The 26,393-nt window shown below is 50.3% G+C and overlaps 8 protein-coding genes across 9 annotated transcripts; 3 read left to right on the top strand and 5 right to left on the bottom strand.

Moving 5' to 3' along the window:
* On the top strand, window positions 1–3,407 carry J3458_001012 (uncharacterized protein). The gene is made up of 3 exons (XM_066116476.1): window positions 1–1,368; window positions 1,608–2,179; window positions 2,239–3,407. The coding sequence occupies exons 1-2, from the start codon at window positions 790–792 to the stop codon at window positions 1,815–1,817; spliced, it is 789 nt and encodes a 262-aa protein (XP_065978358.1). The 5' UTR covers window positions 1–789; the 3' UTR covers window positions 1,818–2,179; window positions 2,239–3,407.
* Window positions 3,408–7,894: 4,487 nt separating this feature from the next.
* On the top strand, window positions 7,895–10,386 carry J3458_001011 (uncharacterized protein). Its single transcript, XM_007809801.2, has one exon. It carries the CDS (start codon window positions 8,275–8,277, stop codon window positions 9,841–9,843), a length of 1,569 nt encoding a protein of 522 aa, XP_007807992.2. The 5' UTR covers window positions 7,895–8,274; the 3' UTR covers window positions 9,844–10,386.
* A 684-nt stretch (window positions 10,387–11,070) lies between these two features.
* On the bottom strand, window positions 11,071–11,971 carry RPS16 (40S ribosomal protein uS9; the record flags this gene model as incomplete). The annotated part of the gene is made up of 3 exons (XM_007809800.1): window positions 11,071–11,361; window positions 11,708–11,779; window positions 11,900–11,971. The coding sequence occupies 3 exons, from the start codon at window positions 11,969–11,971 to the stop codon at window positions 11,071–11,073; spliced, it is 435 nt and encodes a 144-aa protein (XP_007807991.1).
* A 219-nt stretch (window positions 11,972–12,190) lies between these two features.
* Window positions 12,191–13,495, top strand: RPL32 (60S ribosomal protein eL32). The gene is made up of 5 exons (XM_007809799.2): window positions 12,191–12,355; window positions 12,427–12,466; window positions 12,677–12,801; window positions 13,007–13,128; window positions 13,261–13,495. Exons 2-5 carry the CDS (start codon window positions 12,427–12,429, stop codon window positions 13,367–13,369), a joined length of 396 nt encoding a protein of 131 aa, XP_007807990.1. The 5' UTR covers window positions 12,191–12,355; the 3' UTR covers window positions 13,370–13,495.
* Window positions 13,496–14,370: 875 nt separating this feature from the next.
* J3458_001008 (uncharacterized protein) lies at window positions 14,371–14,799 on the bottom strand (the record flags this gene model as incomplete). The annotated part of the gene is made up of 1 exon (XM_066116475.1): window positions 14,371–14,799. The coding sequence occupies one exon, from the start codon at window positions 14,797–14,799 to the stop codon at window positions 14,371–14,373; it is 429 nt and encodes a 142-aa protein (XP_065978357.1).
* A 261-nt stretch (window positions 14,800–15,060) lies between these two features.
* On the bottom strand, window positions 15,061–17,346 carry BUD14_2 (protein phosphatase regulator; the record flags this gene model as incomplete). Its single annotated transcript, XM_066116474.1, has 4 exons — window positions 15,061–15,123; window positions 15,182–16,846; window positions 16,901–16,974; window positions 17,040–17,346. 4 exons carry the CDS (start codon window positions 17,344–17,346, stop codon window positions 15,061–15,063), a joined length of 2,109 nt encoding a protein of 702 aa, XP_065978356.1.
* A 114-nt stretch (window positions 17,347–17,460) lies between these two features.
* BUD14_1 (protein phosphatase regulator) lies at window positions 17,461–18,640 on the bottom strand (the record flags this gene model as incomplete). Its single annotated transcript, XM_066116473.1, has 2 exons — window positions 17,461–18,311; window positions 18,613–18,640. The coding sequence occupies 2 exons, from the start codon at window positions 18,638–18,640 to the stop codon at window positions 17,461–17,463; spliced, it is 879 nt and encodes a 292-aa protein (XP_065978355.1).
* A 1,415-nt stretch (window positions 18,641–20,055) lies between these two features.
* GDH2_1 (NAD-dependent glutamate dehydrogenase) lies at window positions 20,056–25,477 on the bottom strand. Of its 2 annotated transcripts, none has more exons than XM_007809797.2 (3): window positions 24,569–25,477; window positions 21,076–24,243; window positions 20,056–21,000 (listed from the first exon to the last, which is right to left on the bottom strand). In XM_007809797.2, exons 2-3 carry the CDS (start codon window positions 24,186–24,188, stop codon window positions 20,910–20,912), a joined length of 3,204 nt encoding a protein of 1,067 aa, XP_007807988.2. In that variant the 5' UTR covers window positions 24,189–24,243; window positions 24,569–25,477; the 3' UTR covers window positions 20,056–20,909. The 2 variants fall into 2 exon arrangements, with proteins under 2 accessions (XP_007807988.2, XP_065978354.1); XM_066116472.1 differs by having other exon boundaries at window positions 20,056–24,243; window positions 24,569–24,943; window positions 25,136–25,477.
* Window positions 25,478–26,393: the final 916 nt, after the last annotated feature.

Below are 26,393 nucleotides of genomic sequence, written 5' to 3'. Positions count from 1 at the left end.
CTTTTCTTTCTCTCCTCCAGTCCCAGCAAAGTCCTAGCAGGTCCCAGCAGGTCCCATCTCGAGTCAGGCGCTAGGCTCAGTTAGAATTGGGCGCTCGGCAGAGTCCACAATCGATACTGCACTATATTAGTGTCGCGCTCCGCAATCTGGGTTCAAAGCCATCTTAGCCCCTCGACTTTATCCTCTGATCGTGGGCGACTGTGTGCAAACATCCTTGGAACCCCCGTCCCCAGCGACAGAGATCCGTCTCAAAAGTACTCGGTCTTGTTCCTGGTGTCATCAATCAACCTTTGGGAAATAAACTATAAACCTCGATTTTGGCCGCTTGCACGGGCGCCGTCTCCAAAGTACCAGTACAATTACGGACTTGCACTGCTGCAGCCATTGTCCATCAGCCTGCCACCAGGAACCGTCATCAAACCCACCACGGGGTATATACATACGCCATATATCCGCCTGAACAGGGATCACTTCTATCCTCATCAGCTCTCCCCTCTTTCATCCTTCAACTTGCTACTTGCAACATTTACTCTTTTTTTTCTGGGCTGCCAATCTCGTCCACATTCAGACGCCGGCTGGACACTCGGAAAGTGAACGGCCCATCAACCGATTTATACGTCTCTTCGCGGAATCGCTACCGGTTGCTGTTTTGTCTTGAAATTTTTTCTGCCTCTACCAGCATAGACAAGTCTGGTGTTGGTCAATTTGCACATCTTGGAGCTTGTTTTGCGACACTCGAACTTGGCTGATTTGGCGACTCTACGCAACCTCTGGACTAGTCGTACCTCTATGGACCGACCTGTTCACGACTACTCGCAGACAGGTTTGCCCTCGCCCTACCCAAGCAGCTTCGGCGACAATCATTCTGAAGGCTCGGCTGCAGATCACGCGTCAGGTGCGCAGTATCCCGTCAAGCAAGAAGTCAGCTATCCGAGCTCGGCGACCCCTACGTCTGAGTACGGCGTGTACCCTCAGTCTTCGCGATCAGGAACCTTCCAGGAGCATATCCAGCGTTCATACCATCCAGCGACCGGCAGCGGCAGCGGAGGTATGGCGCAGCAACAAAACAGTCCGTCATTTACCCAGCAGGATGGGCGAAACCATCAAGCCCATACCGTTCATTCTGACACCGGAGTACCTATAGACCCGTCCATTGCGGCACCTAGCCCGACTTACCCTTACGGCCAACATTCACCATACGCTGCAAATCCAGACATGACGCACAATTACTCGCATACAAACAGTGGTCTTTATGCGCAGCCTCGTCCTGACTGGACAGGTTATTCTCAGCATAGTCAAATTGCGTCTGGGCACCCCGTGTACTCGCCGTCTCAGGCCTCACAACAGGCTCAACAAAGGCCAAATCAGGTAAGTTTTAGAATAGAACAACTCTTGCATGGCTTTCTCCGCGATGTGTTCACCTAGTCTGGGAAAGAACTTGGCGTGGCTGCGATCGAGTCGTCACTGAACACAGTGTTGAACTCTATTTTTGGCCCCTCGCCACAGTACAGCGAAGCAGAGGATTAGCCCCCAGCCCGCCCTTTTTCGGAGAGGACCACCAGACAACGTAATCTATGCCACAAATGGCTAACATGACGGCTTTTGAGGTTTACTCGTTTGTACCGATTCCCGGAGCGCAGCAGCACAAGCGCCCCCGCCGACGATATGAAGAGATTGAGCGCATGTACAAGTGTGGTTGGAATGGCTGCGAAAAGGCTTACGGCACGCTGAACCACTTGAATGCTCACGTTACCATGCAATCCCACGGACAGAAACGAACTCCTGAAGGTACCTTGACCTACAATCATCCCGACTGACTTGCATGCTAACCTCTTATTTTCAGAATTCAAGGAGATCCGTAAGGAATGGAAACAGCGCAAGAAGGAGGAGGAGGCACAGCGCAAGGCTGAGGAAGAGCGACACCGTGCCGCCGCAGCCGCCGCACAAGCACACAACGGTGGACCTGACCAAGGCCCTGATGTCCCTCCAACCTCGACCTACCCAGGCTCTCGGCCTGTTCAGCTGCCTCCCATTGGATATCAACCAAATCAGTATCCAGCTCCTCCGTCAGGAGCAGTCCCACAGCAGCAACTTGCAGACTATGGTGCCGGCCACATGTACCCAAACTACCAGCCTCATTCGCCATACGGCCAGCCCACCCAAAACATGTACAACCAATGTAAGTCGAAAATTATAACCTGGGATTCAAATCAGAAGGAATACTGACATGCATTCCAGCCAATGGCGGTCCTCCTCCAAGCCATTAGGGTGGCGTGTTCTCGGTGAGCCAAGGCAAGTGGCTGCGCACCTGGGGTACCAACAGACCGGAATCATGACTTGTAAAATACTGGGCCATTGTACGAATCCGCATATGTCTCTCAATACAATTACCATGGTTGGCGGGAAATTCTCTCCTTGACCTAGTCGCCTCCGTAGGAGGACACCAGTTCAAGCAATGGCGGTGGAGCGGCTCTCGGCGTTCAGATTTTTCGAAGAAAAGGGCGGACGGGTCGGATATACCCTCAACAGATTCTCGACTGTTGTACGTTTTGTATTGGGGTGAAGAGCTCTCATGGTTTGTCTTTGGACACGCTCATATATTTAGCCTCAAGAGGCTTTCAGCCTTCCATAATGGTTCGAGTTTGTCCCTTATTGAAATTTTTTTTAATCCGTTTTCTTTTTGCATTCTTTCCTTTAGTGTTTTCTGTTTTCTTTGATCTTACTCTTATGGTACTTGCCCATCTTCTGCCTTTGGTATGACATTCACTGGTTTTCTCGTTCGCCATGATGCAACTTTTGATTTTCACGATTATTTCTTGGGGAAATGGCTGGGTGGACCGGTGGAGAAAGGTTGACTTTACTTTTGCGTTGTTTCACGGTGCATGGGAGGTAGAGGGCATTGTTTCACGAGACTACGGTGGTCAGTTTGATTACCTGGCGCATTAGGGATGTTAGGATATGAAAAGATGGCGTGATGAAGCGAGCCTCTTCTTTTGGGAAGGGTATACCTTCTGTGCCGCAAGGCAATTCTGGGAGGAGAGTCTCTATAAGAAGATGAAGTAATGCGTGCCGACAAGACTCTATCGCAGAAGACTAACGATGATGGTGCAATACCCGGTTTTTAGACCGATGATGACGTTAACCTTAATGAAGTGGCGGAATGAGAGAAAGAGAAAAGAGAGAGAGAAGAAGAAGACGAAGAAATGATGGCAGCCTGTTCGCCCATGTATTTGCTACTGTTATGGCGATAGCAGAAGTACAAGAATCACGTTGGACGAAAACGCACCGAGACATATGATGGTGGTGCGGGATGAAGCGGAAGCGAAGACGAGATGGACATGTTCATAATTGCAAACTATTGTTTTTACTACAAGAAAACGTACAAATATACGTTTTGCAGAGACGCCCCTACAATTGGTACATGCGGAGGTAGCTTGTGATGAATTTTTTATGTCAACACATGTAGAATAAACATGGGAGAGTCACGCGTCGTCTGGATAGCACCTCCAATGCGCAGTGAGTTAGTTGCAGGAAAATTGACGGGAGGTGATGACGGCAGTCAGAAGCTAGTTTCCAAGTGGCGGTGGATTCAAGTAGTTGTTGTTGGTGGTGGTGGTGGGTGGTTGTCATTGTCGTCGTCAGTCTTCGCGATCCCACCTCGTCGGCATTGGCGAATTTCGAAAGACAAAAGCACGCCACCCCACGCGGCTGCGGTGACGACGCAACCATGCCCTGTGATTCATATTAGTAGATCGATCTCAGGTCCCAGGGCAGTGGTCGTGGTGTCACAAGGAGGAGAGGCTTGGGGGCCCCACCGGTCGTCTGGCAATCGGGTTGACGTGGTACAAGAAAATCCCATCAAGAAGAAGAAAAATCAAATGCTGGGATAAACCACCACCAACCCGCGTCTGTTTCTGCTGCGCCGTGTGCGAGGCTCACCCACCCACCTAGTAGGTACCCAGATAGGCATTTGCTCTTTTACCTTGGACCGCTCGACTGACAGCTTTTGGAAGGGGGCATCCCCTGGACCGTCGGACGGCCAGGCACGCAAGCACAGAGGCGTGTGCATGGCACGACGGTGGTCCGAGGAAAAAAAAGGCCACGAGGTGGATGGAGGGAGATTGTTCGTGTGACGGGTGGTCTGTAAGACAGCAGGGTGACGATGGTGGTTACACGCGAGGAGGGTAGGTGGTACGGCGATACGGACTTTTTGGGGAAAGGGGGGGGGATGTACTTGGGGCAGTTGTGAGCCATGACGGTTCGTGGCCTTTTGGGATATATCATGGGTGACGGCGCCGATGGATGCCGAGTTGCATTCTTGCACAGGTCAATGCAGTCGTGTATTCAATGGCTGAGACTACTACCGTCAGGCACTGCCTGCTACGTACCCCTACAGAGTACACGAGTACGTACTCCGTACAGCAGCAGGTACTTCTCAACTCGAGATGACCCAGGTCGACTGGTGGGCGAGGATGTCAATGGCTGGTGGTAGGTGCGTCCAAGTGCGCTCTGGGGTCCAAACTTAGAAATACTAGTCGAGCCCAAGGCCACGGAACCAACAGGCGGGTAGCCAATGGTTTGCAAAGCTGCCGGGCTGGCTTGCAATATCGGGGATGTCTACATGTCCGGTTTTGGAAGCAGCGCGGGAACTAGCACGAGGTTGTGTAACGAGGCTATACGCAAAACGAGGGCCATGCAGGTGCCCGATTGGCCTTGCTTGGATGCCAGGATGCTACGGGACGGGAAAGGGAGAAGGAGGGGGGTGCGAAGAAAGAGTCACTAGTTCCAGGGCCCAAGGAGCAAGTCTTGGTCTGCGTGAGCGAAGCGTGCAGGTAAGAATGTGTGCATGGTGGTTGTACACGACGTGGAGTGAAGAAGGGGTTTCGTCACACACGACTAACTAGAGAGAAGAGGTAGGTGCAAAGGGGGCGGCCCCTTCCAAGGAGGACAGCATTGAACGTGGGAAGACGTCAAGTGCACCGTGGCCTTGGGACGGCGTAAAGGGTGGCTGAAAAAAACAGAGTCTTGAGATTGGTCCAAAATGCAGCCTATTCCTCCATCAATTATTTTTCTTTAATGGTTGCTGGTTTTCAACGCTATGTAGTGAGTGTCACTATATATAATCTATTTCATTTTCCCCAACGTTGCAGGTTACCAGCGGAGCGACCCACCGATCCGACCCAATTGCAGAAGGGATTGGCCACGTTGAGAAAACCGACCAACGTCCATGGAAATGATGAATTGCAGCACCCTGCCCCATCACGCATGGTTACGTTGTCGACTAGATCGATCTGGATATTTTCCCCAGTTTGTGACTAGTCGACGGAAACTAAAACGGGAGCATGACCAGGCAAGCCATGATGCGCGGGCAGGACATGGCCTCGTCAATTGTTGGTTGCCGTTAGCACCCGGCACCAAAGGAAGGGGGGGGCGTGTGTAAGTTCGGATCGGGTTACCGACGCTGTTCTCTGTGTCCTGGGCCGGCGCCATGGGAACTAGATGCTAGTTGGAGAGCCAGGACTAGAAATAGAAACAGAGTCAGAACCAGAGCCAGGACCAAGTAGTTCGAAGGGGAAAGGTGGGCATGCATAGGAACTAAAAAGGCGCCCGCGCCGGTTGATCTTCTGGTTCGAAAAACGGGGTGCCACTTGGCGAAACGGCGGCGGCGGCGGCATCTAAATTGGCGACTAGAGATTGCAATGCGAGCGATAGAGGCTTGTGCGAGGCGGTGTCTAGCGGGTGACTAGGGGACTAGTTGGCTACATGTAGTTGGTGCATGTATAACCGTGACGAACTAACGGCCTGCAATGTGATAATATCCAAATGGATATAGGTGTGGAGAGAGGCAGGTGAAATGTTGCTTCAATCTTAGTGCTTGCGCGGGTAGCCCCGCTGTGATATCAATACAATGTATACAATGTACATGATATGCACCGTTGAGATACGTGCCTCGGTCAACCACAAGTCCCTAGTATTACGTGTACCTACCGAGTCGCGACCGCCGACGAGAGAGACATGGACTGACTGGCTTCAATGTTGTGACCGCGGTTGCGTCTGGTTGCACTAGGGGAATAACTGTTCCCGGAAGTGCGGTCTGGTGGTCGAGTTACTACCTAGGTACCTAAGTAGTTAGTACCAGACTCCATACAGCACATGTGCAGGTCCCGCCCCCAGGTGGCCCCTGTAACCTTTATATTGGGAAGGTGCAATCAACGGCTAGACAGGCAACAGGGTGCCTCCCGATGTCCAGACATGGACGTCATCTCGTCCCATGCCATAAAGTGCCCAGTGCATGTCAAGTGCCATGTGTCTCCAGATGTCGTACCCCCGACCCCAGTCTTTACCAACCTAGGTACCTAGGCACCTAACACCTAGTAGTTCGCCCCCAGGTGCCCCCCTGCTAGCTCCAGCTGTCAACTGCTCACTTGTGCATGCGGTCGCTTTTGCTCCGTTCTCCGTACCTGCGTACTTGGTTATTGGTTTTCATTGTCCACATGCTATTATACAATAGTACACTGTTATGTTGACATCACACCAGACACGTACAGCACAAAGTCCTTGCCCGCACTTTATCAACTTGCACATCACACCACTGTGTTGTTTGTCATCTTCAACACCTACCAATAATGAACGCCGTAGTAAGCAATGACACGTACGTATGTATACGCGATGCTGGAACTGGCCTTGCCCTTTCCAGTCCAAGTCTTTTTCCTTGCCACTACTAGTTCCCGGCCACACTGTGCGAAATTCCATTTTGCTATACGGTCCAATAATCACATCACCACCACTGTCCATCATCAACAAACAACTAATTCATCTTCATCATACCCCCGTTCCCCTTCTCCTTCCTCCCCGAGGTTGTTGTTTGTACCGCCAGGTTCCGCCGAATTTCTCGCCTTCCATCTTCCAAGGTTTAGCACCGCGCCAATTTTCGGCGTCACTCTCGGCGTCCAATCAAACTAACCGCCCTCGCAATTGAGACTACATATCGCGCGAGCCAAGTCAAAGAGCCGGACAAGACAAACGCAAAATGATGTGTATAGCCTGACGAATGAAAATCATTCTCTTGTCACGGAAACAGGCGCCAGGCAAGCGAATAGGTGAGTTTACTAACTTTGGACCCGGCCCTTTGTCCATATGTTGCCGGCGGCAACACCACGCCGACGCCTCCTTACTTGGACTAACTTTAAACAATGTCGGCATGACTCCAATTTTTTTTGACATTGAAAATAGAGTCTAAATTGTCCATGTCGCGATAAAGCATAAGACTTACAATAGACGCACCCTACGGTAATTTCCCCGACTAACCCCCTGCTGAAGTCAGGCTCTGCCGCTAAGTTGCGAAAGATTCTGAAAGACCGAGTTTCGACCTTGGCGCAATATGAATTACATCACCGCTTCGTACGAGTCCGTCTTGTACTTGGCTAATCATCCAACTTTATCGAGTGCCACAGCTAACCTAATGTCCCAAACTCCTCATTGATGAAACTTGCTTTGGAACCTTGACGTCAGAAGCCAACAGGCTGTCATCTTGACTACCTTGCTTGATCGGAGTGAAGAGCGCGTGTCTGTGAAGTTGATTCTGTTCCTAGCACCGAGAATGTGGCCGAGTAAAAAGCCAATCATGCTGTAGGTCAAAAGTCTAAGTGGAAATTTGCAACATGTATAGGTACATAGAGTCAAAATTAAGTTGGATTTTGCGCTCCCAAGTGTACTTGGACATATTTTTTTTTCCGAGCCAGTTTCTCAAGGTGTGCAAGGTCCTACGTAATTCTTATATAAGGTTTCATGTTTCTCTCGCTTAAACCGAAAAAAAAAGCACAAGGTGGATCGGTAAAAAATCGATTTCTATTTTTCCTACTTTTCTACATTATTTCGCAACTTCCTCCTCCGACATAAACTTGGCACGGTAGTCATTGGCCCAAGTGCACGCACATGTGGGACATCTCGCCCATTTGCCCCGCCAAGTCGTCACCATTTTTGACTACATGCCTACCCAGGTACCTGTTTTTTTTCCTCTTATTTATTTGATTGGGGACATTTTATCCTCCTGGCTAGTCACCAGTGACAGCTTCGCGATATATCAAAACCTCTACAATATCCACCAGAGCTTCTACCCGAGAAGAATCTCGTAGGCACCGGATCTTTCGCCACACAAGTACGACGCCGTAGCGAGGGTCCGGTAGGGCGACTTGATTCCCACCACTCAACTCTTGCCGCATCCATCTACACGTGCCTCTCGTTGGATGCGACATCTCGGGTAATAGCTTCAATATGGACGCCAAAGGGGCCTCTGCTTCAACGCCAAGAGGCATTCGAAAATCCAACTCGACAAGATCAGCCGGGGCGCACTCTACCACATCACACGAATCTGTCAGCGTTGTCGGCGTCCACCCGCTTGGAACTCTTCGAGTCTTGGGACGCGAATCGTCTCCTCGCATATCGGAACAGACTGGTATTGACGACGACGACCAAGGTCCCCCCCCTCTAGGATCTCCCGTTGAAAGTGCCTATGGGCTGGCCGGAAACCAGCATAGCAGTCGCCAGAGCTCATCTGTGAGCCCAACCAAAAGATCCAGAGACCCCCAGGCTCATCAAATGGGAGGGGGTGATGTAGTCGTCATCCTTGATCTGCCTGAACGTTTTGTCGTCGCCTACGATAGTGTTTCATTCACGGCGCAGAACTTTGTGGGCGTGAGGGATGTCCCAGCTGGTCCTCATTTCTTCTGGGTTGCTCACCCAAGCGGTGTTGCTGCACGCGCCGGGGTCTGGCTCCTCGGCTCGGAGTCTCAGGACCATGTTCACGTTGTGCAATGGGACTCGTACAACGAGATGCTGACCGAAGCCACTCGCTCAGAATCTCGCAATAGTGCTGAGAACATGCCGAATATTCATGCCCAGCTCGTTCCATATGTCGACCCGTCGCGGCTCACCGATGGTGGTGGCCAGCTATCTGTGTCCCAGATCGAGAGAAACCGCAGCATCTGGAATCAATTGACGACTCATATCAATGCCACAGTATTGAACCGAATCACAGGTCCCCAGGTAGGTGGCTGGATTGTGCATACCCTTGATCGTGCAGAAGGCGCCCTTCAGTTCTCTCCCGAGGTAGAATTGGAGCGAGCCGTGCCCAATAGGAATCTCCAACGGCGAGAGTTGCATTTTGCTTTTGAAAGTACAACTAGGCTCTTCTCAATCGAGTCACTCGGGTCTGAGCGCACACGAGAGGCTACCGATCCTAGCATCTATCTCATGTCTCAGATTGAAGACGCAAAGAACAATCTGGTTTATGAGGACTTGGTTGGAGAGCTTCAGTTTGCGTTCGTTGTGGGCGTACATCTTGGAAACGACGCTAGCCTCGAGCAATGGTGGTTCATGCTACTCAAGCTCCTTATCAAATCTCATCTTCTTGTGCAAAAGCAACCCTTGCTTGTGGCATCCGTGTGGCACACCGTCGCCGCACAAATCGCATACAGCAGTCAATGGATGGAAGGCTCAGTCCTTGACAATAACGACACCAGGTGCCGAGAGCTTCGTATTGCCCTCATCATATACAAACGCCGCATGGAGGAATTCCTCTCAGATGATGAGAATATTGTTACGCCAGACCATCTTGCCGTCAGCACAGCCTTCTCCAGGCTCGAGGCCGTCTTGACAGATCTCGGATGGGACCTCAGCGGCGACTACCTCAGAAAGGGCATTGTCGTTATGGAAGATGGAGAAGAAGTAGAACTGGAGTTGACCGACTTGGAGGCTGAAGACGAACGGGGTGAATGGGCACCAGAGTTTGTTGAGTTGGATGAGAATGGCCGTGAGCGAGGCCTGATTTCTTGGTCTGACTAGACAACGAGCAAGACGAGGGATATCTCGAGCCCTCGGGCGTCTCATTACTTCTACTTTAAAGCATGACGAAGCCCATGATTTTGGTTGCTAGACACAAGAACCGGGAATGTGTTTTCTTTTCTTTCTCCTTCCTTTTTCTTTTCATATGCCCGGTGCACAAATGACTTATTCAGGTGGGTAAATAGCATGGCGCAATTACTGGAAAACAGGCAAAGGAATTGGACATGTTTGTTTCTGCAAAACACACTATGGAGTAAAGGAATTCTTAAGGCTTGAGGGATAGTCATGGAGTTTTGGGTATTGCATCATACCTTTTGCACACCTTTTGGCGATGTAGGTTTGTTTGAACGGTCATACACAATGGGCAGCTCGACGATGACGAGCGAGAACAGGCGTTCAGAGAACACCTGACGCGTTCGTACAACCAAGACCAGGCGCTACGGCCAAATTCTGATATGGATTGGGGCGGTGAGCTTGACATACATCTCGCACCTGTTTGCTTTAGTATCAATACCGAAACTTTCTAGTTGTCGTTCTGTGAAATATGCTTGGAGCCTTGGACCTGTATGAACAGCATCCCGGAGCTGGCCAGTTTGATGTTACTTGTCGTTTGAATTATCCAAGTCATGTGACGACGAAATATATATGGCAGTATAACACTACGGTGTATGGCATATGATCTGTTCCCCAAAAAGTAATTTGCGTTGATGTCCTGTTGATGCTCATTGATATTAACGTAGGGACGTGGCAAAATGCCAGGAGTAGCAGCAGCATAGACATGATTCAGAGCACTGGCGATGTGTTACGTGAACGTTGAATATTTCATTTGCCTGTCAGACCCTTTACAATCCGTTCAAAGCAAGTCCATGCAAATGCCAATGGGAAAACCTATCCCCGTACCAGGGAATATGAGACTCCGACCCCATTTTGTGTGTCCACACCAAACACGACATCGCCCTCTCCTGCTCGCATTCCAGATTTGTTATCCCCCACCTTAGCTCTCCTTTAACCCTCTACCCCCTCGCTTCAAAAACCTGTCAAGCTGACGCGGCGCAGGCAAAGAATAACACACAATACGAAACCAAGACAATGGTTCTCTCTTTTTTTTTCGTTACTGCCGGGCTCGCATGATGCCGCACCACATCAACAAGACAAGAATTCTCAGTCTTGCCGTCCCCGCTAACCGTCGAAATAAAACAAGACTTTGCATTTTGTCGTGCAACGCCTTTATCGGTAAGACTTCTGGAAGCGGGCTCTGGCGCCGGGACCACCGAACTTCTTGGGCTCGCAGCGGCGGTTGTCGGCGACAAGCAGGGTGCGGTCGAACTGGACGAGAGCCTGCTTGAGCATGTTCTTGGAGTGCTCGTCGACGTACTTCTGGTAATAGGCGATCAGGGACTTGGCAATGGCCTGGCGGATAGCGTAGACCTGGGAGGTGTGACCACCGCCAGAGACGCGGACGCGGATGTCGACGTTGGCGAACTTGTCGAGGCCGACGACGAGGAGGGGCTCGTAGACCTGTCACACGTTAATCTTGGCACAACAGAGAGAGAAAACAAAAAGGGAAGGGCAGCAAAGGGCTGGAAGTTGTCCGTTGTTTCACACGAAAACCGAAACGTCGATGTCTGCGTCCATGTACCCCATGCCAACGCGCCAAAGCGAGATTGTTGAAGCCACATCCTCATGGATTTAGATAGATCATCTGTGGCCCTACGCCCCGTAGCTTTGCTCAACAAAATTGCAGCACGCAAAAGAGGGCAAGAGGTGACATGGCCACGGTAGTTTTCGATGTTTCCAGGACGGTAACGGAGATCCTTCCAGCGCCTTTTCCGCCCTTTTGTCTTTCCAAGTGGCATCATCGTACCTTGAAGCGCAAGATCTCGGGCTGGACCAGGCTAAGGGGACGACCGTTGACCTTGACCAGACCACGGCCAGCCTATATCGAAAAAAAAAAAAAACCATCTTGTCAGTCGGTTTCGGTTCTTCATTTGAGTCGTGAATAAGGTGGGTGATTCTCGAGCCCCCGAGGGAGGGGGGTTTTGTTCCTCCAACGAACCTTGCAGTGGGCGACGGCGGTGGCCGTCTTCTTCTTGCCGAAGCATTGCACGCTCTGTGTCGTCGAAGACATGATTGCTGGTTTTGTCTTGGGTGTTGCAAGTGAGCGTTGCAAATGACCGTACAAGCGGGACGTGATGGAGTTGCTTGCTAGTCTCGCTCACCCGGCGGAATTTTTCGCATAGAGAGGGTTTGTGCCCTCGGGAGACGCTAGTACCGGGGGGGGGAGGAAGATGGATTTTTTTTTTGTGGGCATCCCTTGCGCTCTCTTTCCCCTCGTGCAAAATTAGACGAGCAACCACACAACCCACCGCAAAAAGCAGTCATCACGTGCTTAACAGCCCTAAACCCTTCGACTTAGCGTCTCATTGTGGCATCCGCCAAAATTTCGCCTCGAGTGAACATCACGCCGGCCCAACTTTTACAGCCCATCAGACCAGGAGTATCCGCCGTCAAGGTAAGCTTATGGACCTTCGCATAACGCCGGTATTTTACAAGGCAATTGTCATTCTGACTGTTGGTATCAAGATGGTTTCCGCCAAGAAGCACGTCCCCATCGTGAAGAAGCGTACGTATAATGTCCACCGCTTTCTTGCCGCCAGAGACGACACCCGTGTTTCCCCCGACTCGAAACGACTCGATTGCTCGATACAAAGGAAATGAAGATAGTTCATGAGTTCTCGAGTTGTTGCGAAGGCGGGGGGGCCGGCAGAGATGGTGGTCGGAGAATTGGGACTATTCGGCCTATACAGAAATACTGACTTGGTGATGAAACCAGGCACCACGCGCTTCAACCGTCACCAGAGTGATCGGTTCAAGTGCCTCAGTGCCAGCTGGCGCAAGCCCAAGGGCATTGACAACCGTGTCCGAAGACGCTTCCGTGGAACCATGGCCATGCCTTCCGTATGTTGATCCCGCTTCCTCTTGCCGAATTATGTCACTTGAAATCCCCCCACCATGGTGGAAGTACCAGGACGTGGGAGAAGTCATGTTTCCCCTCCGAACGTCTGGCAAGATGCAAACATGCAACGGGTTGAGTGAATGACACGGACGAAAGTTTTTTTGCGCCAGAGGCGAAGGAAAATGCTGATGAACTGGAAAATTATAGATCGGTTTCGGGTCCAACAAGAAGACTCGCTACATGATGCCCTCTGGCCACAAGTCTTTCCTAGTCAACAACGTCAAGGATGTCGAACTTCTGATGATGCACAACCGAACCTATGCCGCTGAGTACGTATATTCGAACCTCCCCCAAATGACGGATTTTGGGCAAACTTCCTCAAGCCCATCAAGAAGCATTTATCAAACGAAAAAGGACAGAGGGAAGAGCAGAAAAAAACATACTAACTAGTCACCCTACAGGATCGCCAGCGCTGTCTCCTCCCGAAAGCGAATTGACATCATCGCCCGCGCTAAGCAGTTAGGAGTCAAGGTCACAAATGCCAGGGCAAAGGTCACTACCGAGGTGTAAACTGAGATTTTGGTGGCGAAACAAATCGGTTCTGGGACTGCTTTCACGGATTGCATCGGACTGGGGGTTTTATCATTGAGTCTTTGCGCTATCATCCAAAAAAACAACACAACATGTCAAGGCCCACTGTCCTCTATTCCTTTTGATTTTTTTCTCATGATGAAAAGTGAACAAAAGTGACGAATTGTAGCGGGCTCTGGCATTGGCGCGCGGCGGGAAGCTAGTATAGGCCATTTTCCTCCTGCTATACTGGCAATTTTACACCTTCTAGATCTTGCTAGTGGGGGAAATGGACCAACGCAAAAGGGGATACATGAGTCCTTGACGCAATGGAAGTTATTACTCCTCCGGAATACGGAATTAGCCCTGTGATACATGTCGCTTCGTAATGTCTTAAACCAGTGTTTTGCGAGAGTTGAAGCGTTGGTATTGAACTACATGCCATACGTTAGCATGATAAGATGGGAAATGAGCAACCTGCTTTTGGTCTGGAAGTGATGCGACAAGTAGAGGATAGGCCGAGCATTCATCTCATCTCAAGCAAATACATACATGGCTAGAAACGCAGAATTTCCGCCCTCTGTCTCATTTGCTCCGCTCCGAACGTCGTCGGTATTAGTCAATGAATCTAGCAAGACATCGAAATAAGCAGCTCATGTACAGTTCACTGACAAGAAGGGTTGACCAGGTTTCAACGTGCTGCCCTATGCCGACAATGATGTGCAAGTCTCACTTCAGCTCGCGTACATCCCATGACAAGCATTGACAATTGTTCGTATTTGCGACCCTCTGCAACTATGCAGTAGTTATACACTATACAATATTGTACAATCCTCCCTCCCGCATATGACAACAAATGTCCTTTATGTGACGCGGCCGTGGTTCTCTACAGCCTCACAGTTCACTGACAAACATCCTTTTCTTCTTTTTCCCGTGCCAGACTCTCAAAGTCTGCATTTGCTACTTATTTGCAGATTACCGTCCAAGAAAAGAATAAGCCACTAAAGAAAAAAGAAGAAAGAAAGCATGCAGGTATCGCACGAGCCAATCTCTACGTCTCTGGTCCAGAAACCTGGAGTTGTGGGTTGAAGAGAAGGCTTGCAAACCTGATCATTCAGAAATGAAAGACAAAGGACCAATAAAAGTCCATTTGTAAAGACGAAGCAAGATGTTATGAGATGGACAGTGATATCAAGCAGAGACCAATCGCTCTGCATGGTGTAATCCTCCATGATTGGTTCTTTGTGCATACACTTGTGCAAGTATCTCATATCAGCATGTTTATCCTTCCTCAATATCCCGAGAAAACATCCGGAAAACCCAAGAATTGGAAGCCAAAAGATAGAAAGAAAACGAGGAAGAAGCTCACGTGGCAGGGCAACTGAAGTACCGGGATTGAAAGATGCCAGGGAAAAATATCCCGCACGCATTCCAAAGTGCCACTTTTATCGCTTTTTCAACTCGAATCAGTTTAGACCCCGACGCCGTAGTGGCCGATGAGAGACGTATGTATTTGGTCTCTCCAGCCCAGATGCCTATATGCCAAAGAAGCAAGTCGTTGCAATGTGGATAATCTTGGTATCTCATGTGAACGCCAAATATACAACAAAGAAAAGGACAGGGCGTATCAATCATGGCATAACTAAGTTCCTGCTCGCAGCAAGCTGTTATTCAAACACCCTGCTTGGAATCTAAATGGTGCCGCGAAGACGCTGCTTCCTGGCAAGCCAATCTCCGAGCATATTGTCAAGTTGCTATAAAACTCCTATATCAGTGCTGTCATCTTCATGTAGTGAGCGGGCTGTTGCTTACAGTCGTAATTTCTGCCAGCTTGGCATTTTGTTCCCGGAAAAGTCCGCCGACGACAGGATGGTCAATTCCTGCTGGTTCAACATTCGTCTTATCATACACAACTGCCAGAAGGTCACGAATTTGGTCGCTTTCATCAAAGAAGGCCCGAAGCTTTGTGTCATCCCATGCCCCTTCCTTTCCACTGCTGGCGGAACTGCTTTCTCTAGCAACATCATCAACAGTCTCTTCAGGCTCTGGCGATGGCGACGCTTCTGGCGAATTACCTTCCGGCGACGAAGTATCGACCATCAGCGCAGGTGGATTGGATGCATTGGCAGGCGAGGACGACCCATTTCTCTCGAGAGTTTGATCTATGGGGCTTTGCTGGGCGCGAGCAGCTCCAGCCGTCGTAGGGGTTTGAGCGTTTTCGACACGAGATCTTGTGGGCTGGTCGGTCTGATTTCGATGTTCCGGCTCTGCAATTGCAGCGGAAGCCGCATTTGGTCGCTCCGTGTAAGATTCCTCAAGCTCGGAGCTGTCAGATGTATCAAGTTCCATGCGCGTCTTGGCCTTGACTGTCTTTTGCGGTTTGGGGTCGCCGGCGCTTCGGGAAGGCACAAGTTTAGACATGACTGACTTTTCCTCTTTCTGACCAGTCGACGACGCTGACCGCTCCCCAGAAGCGTCCCGAGTCTGTGTCTGGTTTACTGGCACGTCTTGGGCTTCAGTCGTGTCAGAGTCGACAAGCCGCATAGATGCTGGCGGAACGCTTGAGACATCGTTTGTCCTACCTTCAGCAAGATATGACGAAAGTTCAACAGATTTCTGAACAACCCCTGCTGCCTTGTTGCTGGGCGCAGACTTTTGAAGCTTGGAGGGTTGCCTCTGAGATGCTGTGCGATCTGGAGATAACGGTTCCTCCAGAGAGCGGTCTTCGCTATCTCGTGATTCAGACATAATGTCTATAGATCGCTTGCCGAACGACTCATCATCATCTTCAGAAGTTTTCTTTTTATCTTTTCTTGAGAAGAATCCCCGAAGACCGCCAGGTTTCTTATCCTTGTCCTTCTTTTCCCTCTCCTTCATCTTCTTCTTTTCCTTGTCAGAAACTAGCTCCCGGTCCATCTTGTCCAAGCTTGACCCTGATCTAGCATCCTTAGTAGTTGAGTCACTGGATTGTCTTGGTGTATTATCGTCGCGCAGGAGATTCGGAGTAAGAGTAATTTTCTTAGTTTCCACACTCTCATCTTTGAAGAACGAGTCAGTGTTTCTGACGGTTCCGTTCCTCGACCGACTGGGACCCTCAGGCTTTTCGTCAATGGATTCCTCGCTGCTCCTTGTATCGTCATCATCTGTCCGTACGTCCCTGACGGACTCCGTCGCAACCTTTTCCTCATTCGATGGCCTAGTTTTAAGAGGCTCGACCTTTGCAGTCTCATCCGCAATGGCATCTTCCGTGCCGTTTTGCTTGTCTTGCTGTTTCTGTTGCTGTTGCTCTTTTTGGTACTGTGTATTCGCCTGGGAGCCGAACAACTCTTCGATATCTTCATCATCGGTAGAGTAGTCGAAATCGGAATAATCAACATACGTGGGATCAGCAAATGTCACGGTCTTCCGTCTCCTTCGCATGGATTTGAATGAGCTCTTTTTGTTTTGTGCCTGGTCACCGAGCATAGTTGCAGAAAGCTGGAATTGATTAGTCCCGAGGAATACTGTTGCTGGTGTTGGATTTGCTCGTACATCAATATTTCTATGTTTGTTTAACCGTGCTAGTCGTTCAGTGGGCGTTTCTATGTGCTCAGCAGGAAGATAACCTACATATATTACATATCAGCAAAGGTTATCGTCGGAGGCGCATGTGGGTGTGATTGAGACCTACCAATGCTGCTATCCTTGACTACTCGCACCAGCCACCAGTAACTATTGCTATCATCCAAAAGTACCATTGTGTCGCCCTTGGTAGCATTCGCTTGGCCTTCCACGGTGGCGACGAAGGTGTGGAGAGCATAAACGAACTCAAAGTCGATATCCTCTGTTTCAAGTAAGCATTCATCCTCACTACAAGGTTCAAGCAAGCCAGCATGATTGGGTGGTGAATGAATGAAGGATACATGACGGTCTCCCGAGGTTTCCGTTGCGGCAAAGCATTGAGAGTCAGTCGGGACAAACAGGGCTTCAAAATTCATTGCGCTACGACAGCCATCGCAGGAAGAGGATGCGAGAGAATCGTCAAATCGACAGGTGTTGAAGAATTGTGCCTCAAAAACCGAATCCGGTCGAGCACGCATAAGCAAGGGATTCTAAGCCTTGGTAAGACGCGCCGAATGCTCAGGCCAGTTTGTGTTGACACGAGGGAGACAATCCAGACAATCCTCTTTCTGACAAGTAGCTCTATTGAGATGTCCGACTTCGGGTTCGGTGAGGCCCTCGCATTCTTCGTCACAATCCCAGCGTCTGCCCACGTTTGGCCATGAATATTGCCGTCGAGAATCGAACCAATGTTGCCACTCAGCAACAGACTCGGATTTGCTGCACTGTGATACACTTGTCTCAGGAACGAGGAGAGCCTGCTCGGGATTGACGCAGCCTACAGCTACTGGCTCAACCATTTCGGGCGGCATGTTCGCAATCTCCAATTGTCGGGTAAGTGACGTGAGGGAGGACTCACGCCGCGGCCAAGCCGCTGGCATTTCAACAGGGTTCAACGCACCGTCTTCTATAGAGGGAGAACTGGAAATCTTGTCCACCATATCGTCATCTAAATCGTCGCCGTCGACGTCGAGGTCATCTTCGTCTGCCGATGAGACGCCGCCATTTTGGGCAATGGCTAAGGCGTCTTGCTGTTCGTGGTGATACATTTCGATATCCAGGCCACCTCCGGCGACGTCGTGCTTGGCTGCAGCTGGATGGTCGTCAGCGTACTGTTGAAGCAAGTCGCTGGTATCGTCGTCGACTTTGCCGCTGGCCCAAGACACCCTTGGGCTATGGGCCTCGGCTGCGGCAGTCTCTAGAGCGACGTCACGAATTGTCTCGGCCTGGTGAGGAGCAATTGACAGGCCCGGACCGCCAGGCGGCGTATCGGAGAGGTGAGAGTGGTTGGAGTGGTGGTCCTTTGCCGACGGTGCAACGTGATCCTGAAGGTCGAGCGTGTCTGTTGGATGCGACAGCAAGCACGGAGAAGTCAGCAACAGTAGAGGCTTGTGCAGGGCAGGCGTTGGCTGTACAGGGCAGCAAAACAAAATTTTGGATCTGTGTCTACAGTGGAAAGATCAGGCAAGCTGACAGGCGGCTGGAATGCACTGGTCCGTCGCAGACGAAACAGCCTGAAGGGTCCGACATGCGCGGTCGCGAGGAAACGAATCCTGGGTTGGAAACAAGAGCGACCAGGGTGTGAGGGCCAGCAGATGGACAAGAAAGAGACCAGGGGACAGACAAGGCAGATGGAAACGTACCGGCGCGAATAATTGACGGCCTCGTCATTCTCAACGCTGTGGCTCCGAGAACCTGGTGCGCCGAGCGACACGGCGGATCGTGTTCCAAGCGATGTCCAAGATCGGTCGAGTGACAAAGGACAGTGGCTCCAAAGGACAGGCGGCAGGAGAACGACGACGGAAGCGGAGGGCGAGAGACTATTGTAGGACGGGGACCAGTGGATGATCCTGGATGATCAACGGCGGCCCTGCAAGAAAGGCCAACCTGAAAAAGGGCTGAAGCGTTGCCGTCAGTGCAGACTACGGTAGACCAGTACGGAGCAGTACCAGTCCGTTGCTAAACCAAATTCAAATCGACGAGCTCTTTGTTTCGGCGAGGCTGAGGCTGAGGCTGAGGCTGCACGCCGTGAACATGAAGCGAGACTCGGGACTCGAGATTTTGCGCAGCCAGCAGAAGAGGGGGGATGGAAGGCTCAAAAGGCTTGGAGACGCTTGTTGGGTCCAGGGGGTCACGACGGACTTCGAAGTCGGGCAGATTTCTGCTTTCGGGAGCCGTGCGCCGGCGAACAGCCCGTAACCGCTTCCAGTCTATGCGATAATGAACAAGAAAAACGGAGCGGGCTGAGATGAATTGGTCTCAAGTTGAATTGAATAGAAGAGAATTGCAATGCAAATGGGACGACGAGCAAGAGACGTGCCGAGTTGCTCAGGTTAGACAGGGAGGGACAGTAGTTGTCTGGATTATGCGGCGCTAAAGCCCAGGCAGATAGATGTACTGCGAGTAGGTACGGAGTACGGAGTACCAAGGCAGGTACCTGGTAGGTACCTAAAGGACGGAGTACATGCCCTGTCTACCAAGTGCCTATTAGGTGTCTACTGTCAAAAAGAAAAGGGAAGAAAAGAGGAAGAAAGAAGAAGAAAATCGAGTGCCGTGAACCTACCTACCTACTTTAGGTACTCAGAGCACTTAAGTAAGTTGTTCTACTTGTTCTACTTACTGCAACACTTCTCAAAGCGCACATGTGCGTGCAGCAGGGCCAGCAGGAATAAAGGACAAAAACCTACACAGAACCTAGCAGTCAACATGCTCTCAAGAGAAACAGTGAATCGTGCTTCAATGTCAGACCTGCCTGACTTGGCCGTTGTCTGGCTGCGTTTGAGTACTTGCCCGTTCCGCTTCCAAAGTCGCTATGTCTGGCCTTGATTGTCGTGAGAAGAAGTCGCGCACCGTTGGACAACCGTACAACAACATTTACTCCGTACAATAGAGGCTACCGAGCACTTGAATACCCACCTGTACGGGAGTAGTCCGTAGGCACCACTTAATGCACAGATCCAAGTACTACGGAGTCACCCCGCGCCCTGGTTGGTCCGTCGCGCTCCTCCTGCCTTGGTGCACAACATAATGCTGCACATGTCGCTCCATTTAATGCACTTTGCTTAAAGTGGCTTGCACATCCCAGCTGCGATGCAACACACATACCTCTCTCAGAGTACTTCTTACTCGTCCTCTTGTTCTTCTTAATTATCACCTATCGGTACTGCGCTTGACAGCTACTTGCACAGATAATCTACCTAGATACATAAGATGCCAAATAAGCCGTGGCCATGTCCCATTCGCGCATTGACCGCCCCCGCCTTGCCTTGCCTTCAGGTCCTCGGTAGGTTGAACCCAATCCAGTCACATCGTCTGCGACTCATTTGTGCAACCGCACTTGTCTCGTACCACTACCACAGCACAAGCAGCATATCCGTCCCAATGCCCTTCCTTGATCGACAGATTCGACACGAACTGCCACCTCATCCTGTGGAACAAATAGTAGCCGAAAACAAGAAGCTCTCCCTCATAACTTATTCCTAGGTACAAGTCACCAAATAGGTTGCACATCCTTGGCCCATACCTCCTGCACTATTGCCATATAGGATCTAGATTGTGTTTCTATGCATACGCATCTTCGATTTTGTTGGTAGTATAACTCAATGACCACAATATCCCTCGAGCTTTCGTACTTTTCACCTCACTGTATTATATCCCATTATTTTGAATCTTGTCCAACCTGTTCTCCAGTCCGAATGCTTAGCAATATTCAAAGAAAAGCTTGCAAGATCTGTTGAAGAAGAAGAAAATACGAAGTAAAATAAAATCATAATGCACCTTCGCAATGCTACTGTGTATCTCTCCACATTGTATATAATTCTTGTCTTGTGAAAGTCATTTAAACCCACCCCCAAACTCAGCTTCGCTCATTTTCACTAATGCCCGAGATGGCTCAAGAAGGCATTTTGCGAAAAGCCAACCCCGGAAATTGGATAAGGCGTTATAAGGCTGCGCGTCCGCTGACAGACATGCGTCTTACTTGCCCAGCACCGTTTGGCTGGCCGGCAAGTTGCGCCATACGCTTTGACATGCTGTCATACTGTTAACAAACTGTCTCTACATGTAACATGTGATGTCTCCATCGAGTAAAAGTGGCATTAACTTACAAGTCAAAGAAGGCAAATTGGCTAGGCTCGCTGCCAAATTCATACACGAAGCGACTAGCCAGGAAGCTGCCAAAAATGGCTCTCAGGTACGACTCGGGCACGCGAGAGATAATGGTCTCCAAACCAATCTTCTGCAAAAGCAAGTTGGGCAATGCATCTTGCAAGACTGCGTGACGGATCTTCTCGTTACTCCACAAATCAGATTGCTGAAGCTCCTCATCCAGAGTAGTGATCGCGTTGGACAACTTATCCGAGAGAATAGAGCGAGGCACACCGGTCGCCTCATGCTCACGCCAAATAGCCTCAAATTCAAGGCGGGCATTCTCGCGGATCTTGGCCTGGACCTCACAAACATAGTCATTATAGAACTGTGGTGCCTGGCCAGTCTTGGCATCTACACACATGTTTTCGACAAAGCCTGCATCATCAAATGAAAGAGACGCAAGAACTTCAAGTGAGGAAGAGGTAACACCACCCTTGTTTGCAGAGGCGTCTTTATAAAGGATGCAGCCGGCAGCCTCGAGCCTGAGCTTAGCGTCTTGGGTAATGAAAAGGTTGGCTCCCTCCACAATGTACGGAATAGTGGACTTTCCATCCTTGATGAGTCTGCTGACGGAAATCAGGTCAATAGACTCGGGTCTACCACCGCAGGGAACAAAAACATCCGTCATTCCAGTGTCGCGAAGATGGTAGGTATTTCTGAAAGAGGTGCCGTTGGTGATAACTTCGCCCGTAGGGAGAGTAATATTAGTATCCTCGCAAAGGACACGGTACCCATCCTTGGATACCTTTGTCATGTCGTACTCGTTGATCATTGCACGCTTCTTAGCCAGGCGAACAAGCTCATCCTTATCAAGGCCGTTGGGGTCAGCGATGACACCAGACCCGTCAACAATAGCAGTCCACTTCTCATTGCCGAGGAGGATTTCGTTACTGCCCAAGTCACCATCCGGACCACCAGTCTGCATCTTGCGCACAGTAGCAGGATCAAGTTCAAGCTTCCTGTAAATACCCTTGACGTACTCACGTACGGAGAGCGTTGTCATACCATACTTGTCGTGAGGAATGCCACCAAGCTTCTGCGACTTGCCGGTGAAGAAAGACTTCCACCATGGAGCACCGCGGGCTCTGGCATGCTCAGTAGCCCAATTGACTAGATCAGCCGTATTCTCATCGGGGCCCATGAACAGGATTTCTTCCTTTCCATAAAGATCTACGAGCTTGTTCTTGATGCCCGGGGTCTGAGCTGGCAGCAGCAGATCGAGGATACTGTCAATGTATTTCTCGAAAGCTTCCTGAGCACGGTCTTGCTGCTTGGGGTCAAGAAGAATAACACCCTTGGATCCACCCTCAGGGATATCCTTATTCTTTCGCTGCTGGGTACTAGCCAGGCCATAATTCTCATCGAACAAGTTGCGAGCATTAATGGCGTAAGCTTCTTTGCTTCTGGACTTGACAATACGGATACCGCCACGTGAAATATCTCGGAAACGGAGGTGGAAACCCCGCGACTCAGCACCAATGACAAGGAACATGCCATACAGACGACGAGGATATTCAACCTCAGGCAAGAAGGCAGGATCCAAGCGGAAGCTAAGAGCAACCTTAGTAGGGGTGAAGTAGTTGGTCTTGAGGATAGCGTTATTGAAAACACGGAAGGCAGTCATGACCATCTCATCGTGCTCGTTCGCAACAGTCTTGGAAATCTTGTCCTTGAGTTTCTCATCACTGAGAACGTCCACAGCAGGTGTAACGGCCACCTGCTCATTCTTGGCGCCGAGATGGACATTAGCAAATGATGCATAGAGGAGTCTTACTAGCTCTGGGTAGGTCTGAATGATCTCGAGAATGTAGTCAGGAGTGAAGGTTTCGGTTCGCAGACGGCGCTTCAACTTGGAAAGCAGAGCAGCCTGGGCGGGATCGTCCATATCCAGCACTTCAGATAAGGACGCATATTCGGGGCCGAGGCGGTTCAAGAAGTGCTGAACGAAGACCCAAGCCGAATGTGCATAGACAGCCTCTTGGAGGCTGAGGGCTCCGATCGCAAACAGATTGTGGAACTTGTTTTGGGGCAAGCAATACAGAAGTGAGATCTCCTTGGTGATTTGGTGTATAGACTCGTCCAGAGGAGGGAAGTAGCCATCGGTGTGGGATGAGGGCTTAAGGTAAATACTCATTACGGTGATACCATTCGAGAACTGCTCCACGTACTTTCTTGAACTGGTAACACCATAGTAGTGGTAAAGATCGCTCAGAGCAGAGAACATGCCGCGAGCAGTACGTGTTCGGAAGGCAACAACCAGTCGCTTCTCTGCGACATCCTCAATATCAAAGACCTCGATAACGGGGCCAGTTCGGTTGACAGCGAGTTCAATGATTTCCTGATAGATCTGCTTGGTATTTTCGGTTGCCTTTTGCCAGAAGCCAGCATCCGAAATTCGTTCTATGTTGGTCTCCTTGGGGTCCGTCACCTTGGGGCTTTGAGCGAACTGACACTGGTAGACAAAGTAGCATCGGAGAGTCGCCTTTGATGATGGACTGGCGCCAATTACAGCTGGGGAGCGAAAGGTCTCGACACGATACTTCGTCTTGCCCTGGTGGTCAAGATACTTGGCCTCAAGACGAGATTCGTATCTAGGTCCACCGACATTGCTCTCGCCTGGTTCACTTGTGTCAATGTAAATGGCATGGTCATTTGCTTCCATGTCCAGGCGAATCTCCTCCTTCTTGTCCTCACGGGAATAAGCTGCCACCTTGGCAGCGTAAAGAGAGCTGATGTGGCTGGCGATGGCATCCGGTGTCTCAATGCGAAAGTAGACATCGTCGATACCCAACTTCTCATAGAACCACTTGATCTGTTCATCAATTAGGGTCTCTGGGATGTAGCCGGCCTGTTGCAGAATGCTTTTAACAGAGTTCATTTGCTCGAGCTTCCCTGCAAACTCAGGGGCGACATAGCCAACAGTGGCAGAGCGAAGAGTTCGGTTGCCATTGCCGTTCGTCAATGATGAATATGGAAGGCTAAAGTGGGTAGGTTGGGGAGAAGGTTTGCGGCTGGATTCTTCAGACTGAACATCAGCCAAGAATTTGGATTTGAGTAGTGATGATGCCATCTTGTTTTGTGGTTGTGTGTATAGTTATAAGGCTGGAGTATTGACTTCAGAATACCTGTGAAGCGAGAAATTAGCATGCTGCAGTTATTCAGCCTGCGTGTTCTATGAATCGATTGGATGATATGAAGCGAATTCAGACAGACGGAATGATACCCGTATTATCAAGCTTCTTAAGTAATTCCAGCAACTTCCTAGATTTCGTGAAATGGTATGAATGAGGGGGACCAAAACTTGTGAGAAACTCCACTTTGATCCATTGATCCAAGCATGAAAATTTCACGTCGAATTGACGTAGTCCCGGAAAGGAACGATGTTGGGCACACTAGAGGCGCATGGGGTGGGAGTGGCTGATTCCCAGGCAGAGCGATTTCGAAACTTACCTACAGAGTATTCAATTTCCTGGCACTCTGTCCTGAAATGAATCCTTTATTAAGACGGATCTATTGCAGGAGAAAAATAGTTTCTAATTCGCAACTTGTACAAAGATCCTTAGCTTAAAGAGCTACTTTTTCGATGATCACCGCTATGCAAGTCGGGATGCGATCGCGGGGTGTGTGTATGGTGGGACGAAGGTGTAAGCCGTCCGAAAAAGTCAACGCTTATATGCAATGTCTAGTCAAGACATAAAAACCGTGATAGCTGCAGAATTCGTCCCGACGAAAGCCCGTGAGTATCAGAGGAGGTTGTGATTGTTTCGGTGGGGAGGGAGAAAAGACAAGGTTAAATTGTACGGGACTTCCTCGAAGGGGTGGTTACTTCGAAAGTTAGCACAAGGACTTTGGCGCAACAACCCTTCCGAAGGTCGCGAGGACAATAAAGACTCCTAGAGCAACCCCAAAGCGGCTCAACCAGCTCTTCAAGGGTCTAGAGTGTCTGGGTCTGGGTTCGGCCAACGCCGAACGGAAGTGCACCCTGCAAGGAATTCGTATCTGAACAGGGCGACTCACAGCTATTTTTGACCTGATGATGCGGGCCGAAAACAGGGAGAGGCACAGGCAGGAAACTAAGGTGATTGGCTTTGTAACAAAGCTGAAGATAACAAAGGCAAAGAAACACCTCCAAGTTAAAATGACGTGCAGATCGGGGTGAGAGGGAGAATAGTGTGAGACACCGAGGAAGCTTGATGATGCCAATTGGCAAAGGTTAAAGGTTCGATGTTCATCAAAGAGCCAGCACAAGACGAAACTGGGCCATAAGCACCAGGTGTCGGTGCCTTTAAGTATAAATTTGGAGCTGGAGCTCCACGACAAAGTTGAGAAAGGGCGGCGTCGTGCTCAAAGCATAATCTTTGCATCATCCGCTTGGACTAGACTTTTTGCACAGCAACCAAGCCCGTACCAGCAAACCTGTGGCAAGTACACACCTCGTACCTGCCACCGCCCCTCGTGGGGTGGGCCAAGAGAACCAGTTGAAGGGAAGGAGGGGTCCAGACTGGCCCCCCTCCCCGGTCGCGCAAGTACGTACCCAAGGTACCAGACGTAGGTATGTAGAGCGCGGGTACCGTGCGAGGGAGTGATTCAGTGCAGGCCCTGGCTCGGGTTGCAGGGTTTGAACTTCTATTGACGGAGCAATTGTTCAATGTTCTCAATTTCAACTTGACATTTGAACGTTGGGAATGCTGCCAGGCACTTCAGGTACCCCCGGAGCACCCATTATGCCTGTCATCCATCCTCTCGAGCAAGCCGCGTTTTGACCTTCAATGTTCCAACGCTGGGTACGGCAAGTCGCACAGTGGCCGCTCAGTGAGAACGGGCACCTAGCCCCCCAGACTGCCACCAGACCGGACTCGACATCCGAGCTGACCTCTTCTGGTACCAGAATAGCTTTTAATAGAATTTACGGAGTAAGTCGAGCAGCTGACACCAGACAGAGCCTCCTTCGTGTTTCCATTCGGATCCAACAACTGCTTGAGTATCCAAGCAGCTCGGTGTGGACTGGTCGCTTTCTGTGACGGCCAAGACTCTCGAAAGCTGGTCGATTCCAGCAGGAAGCATTTCACAGCACATGTAGTCCGGTCTTGTCTCGTCTTTTGCATCCGCGTTTGGTTCTTGTCAATAACAGCAAACTATTCAGGCTACTCCAGAATACATATCTCCTATCGTTAGCAAACAAGACAATACCCTAGCAAGTGCGGGCGAGGGGTACCAATATCCATGCCGCAAGTCGTAGGAATTTTCACGCCCTCTGACTGGTTCACCATAACAT

The sequence above is a fragment of the Metarhizium acridum genome (assembly GCF_019434415.1).
Source record: "Metarhizium acridum strain ARSEF 324 chromosome Unknown scaffold_1, whole genome shotgun sequence".
In the NCBI taxonomy this organism is placed as follows: domain Eukaryota; kingdom Fungi; phylum Ascomycota; class Sordariomycetes; order Hypocreales; family Clavicipitaceae; genus Metarhizium; species Metarhizium acridum.
This window is presented reverse-complemented; position numbering and strand designations above follow the sequence as displayed.

Coding starts and splice junctions, on each gene's coding strand:
- J3458_001011 (XM_007809801.2), top strand. CDS start 8,275: ATGGACGCCAAAGGGGCCTCTGCTTCAACGCCAAGAGGCATTCGAAAA.
- RPL32 (XM_007809799.2), top strand. CDS start 12,427: ATGGTTTCCGCCAAGAAGCACGTCCCCATCGTGAAGAAGC. Junction 12,467..12,676: donor CGTCCCCATCGTGAAGAAGC/GTACGTATAATG, acceptor TGATGAAACCAG/GCACCACGCGCTTCAACCGT. Junction 13,129..13,260: donor AACCGAACCTATGCCGCTGA/GTACGTATATTC, acceptor GTCACCCTACAG/GATCGCCAGCGCTGTCTCCT.
- GDH2_1 (XM_007809797.2), bottom strand. CDS start 24,188: ATGGCATCATCACTACTCAAATCCAAATTCTTGGCTGATGTTCAGTCT. Junction 21,001..21,075: donor CAATTTGCCTTCTTTGACTT/GTAAGTTAATGC, acceptor ACAGTATGACAG/CATGTCAAAGCGTATGGCGC.
- J3458_001012 (XM_066116476.1), top strand. CDS start 790: ATGGACCGACCTGTTCACGACTACTCGCAGACAGGTTTGCCCTCGCCC. Junction 1,369..1,607: donor CTCAACAAAGGCCAAATCAG/GTAAGTTTTAGA, acceptor ACGGCTTTTGAG/GTTTACTCGTTTGTACCGAT.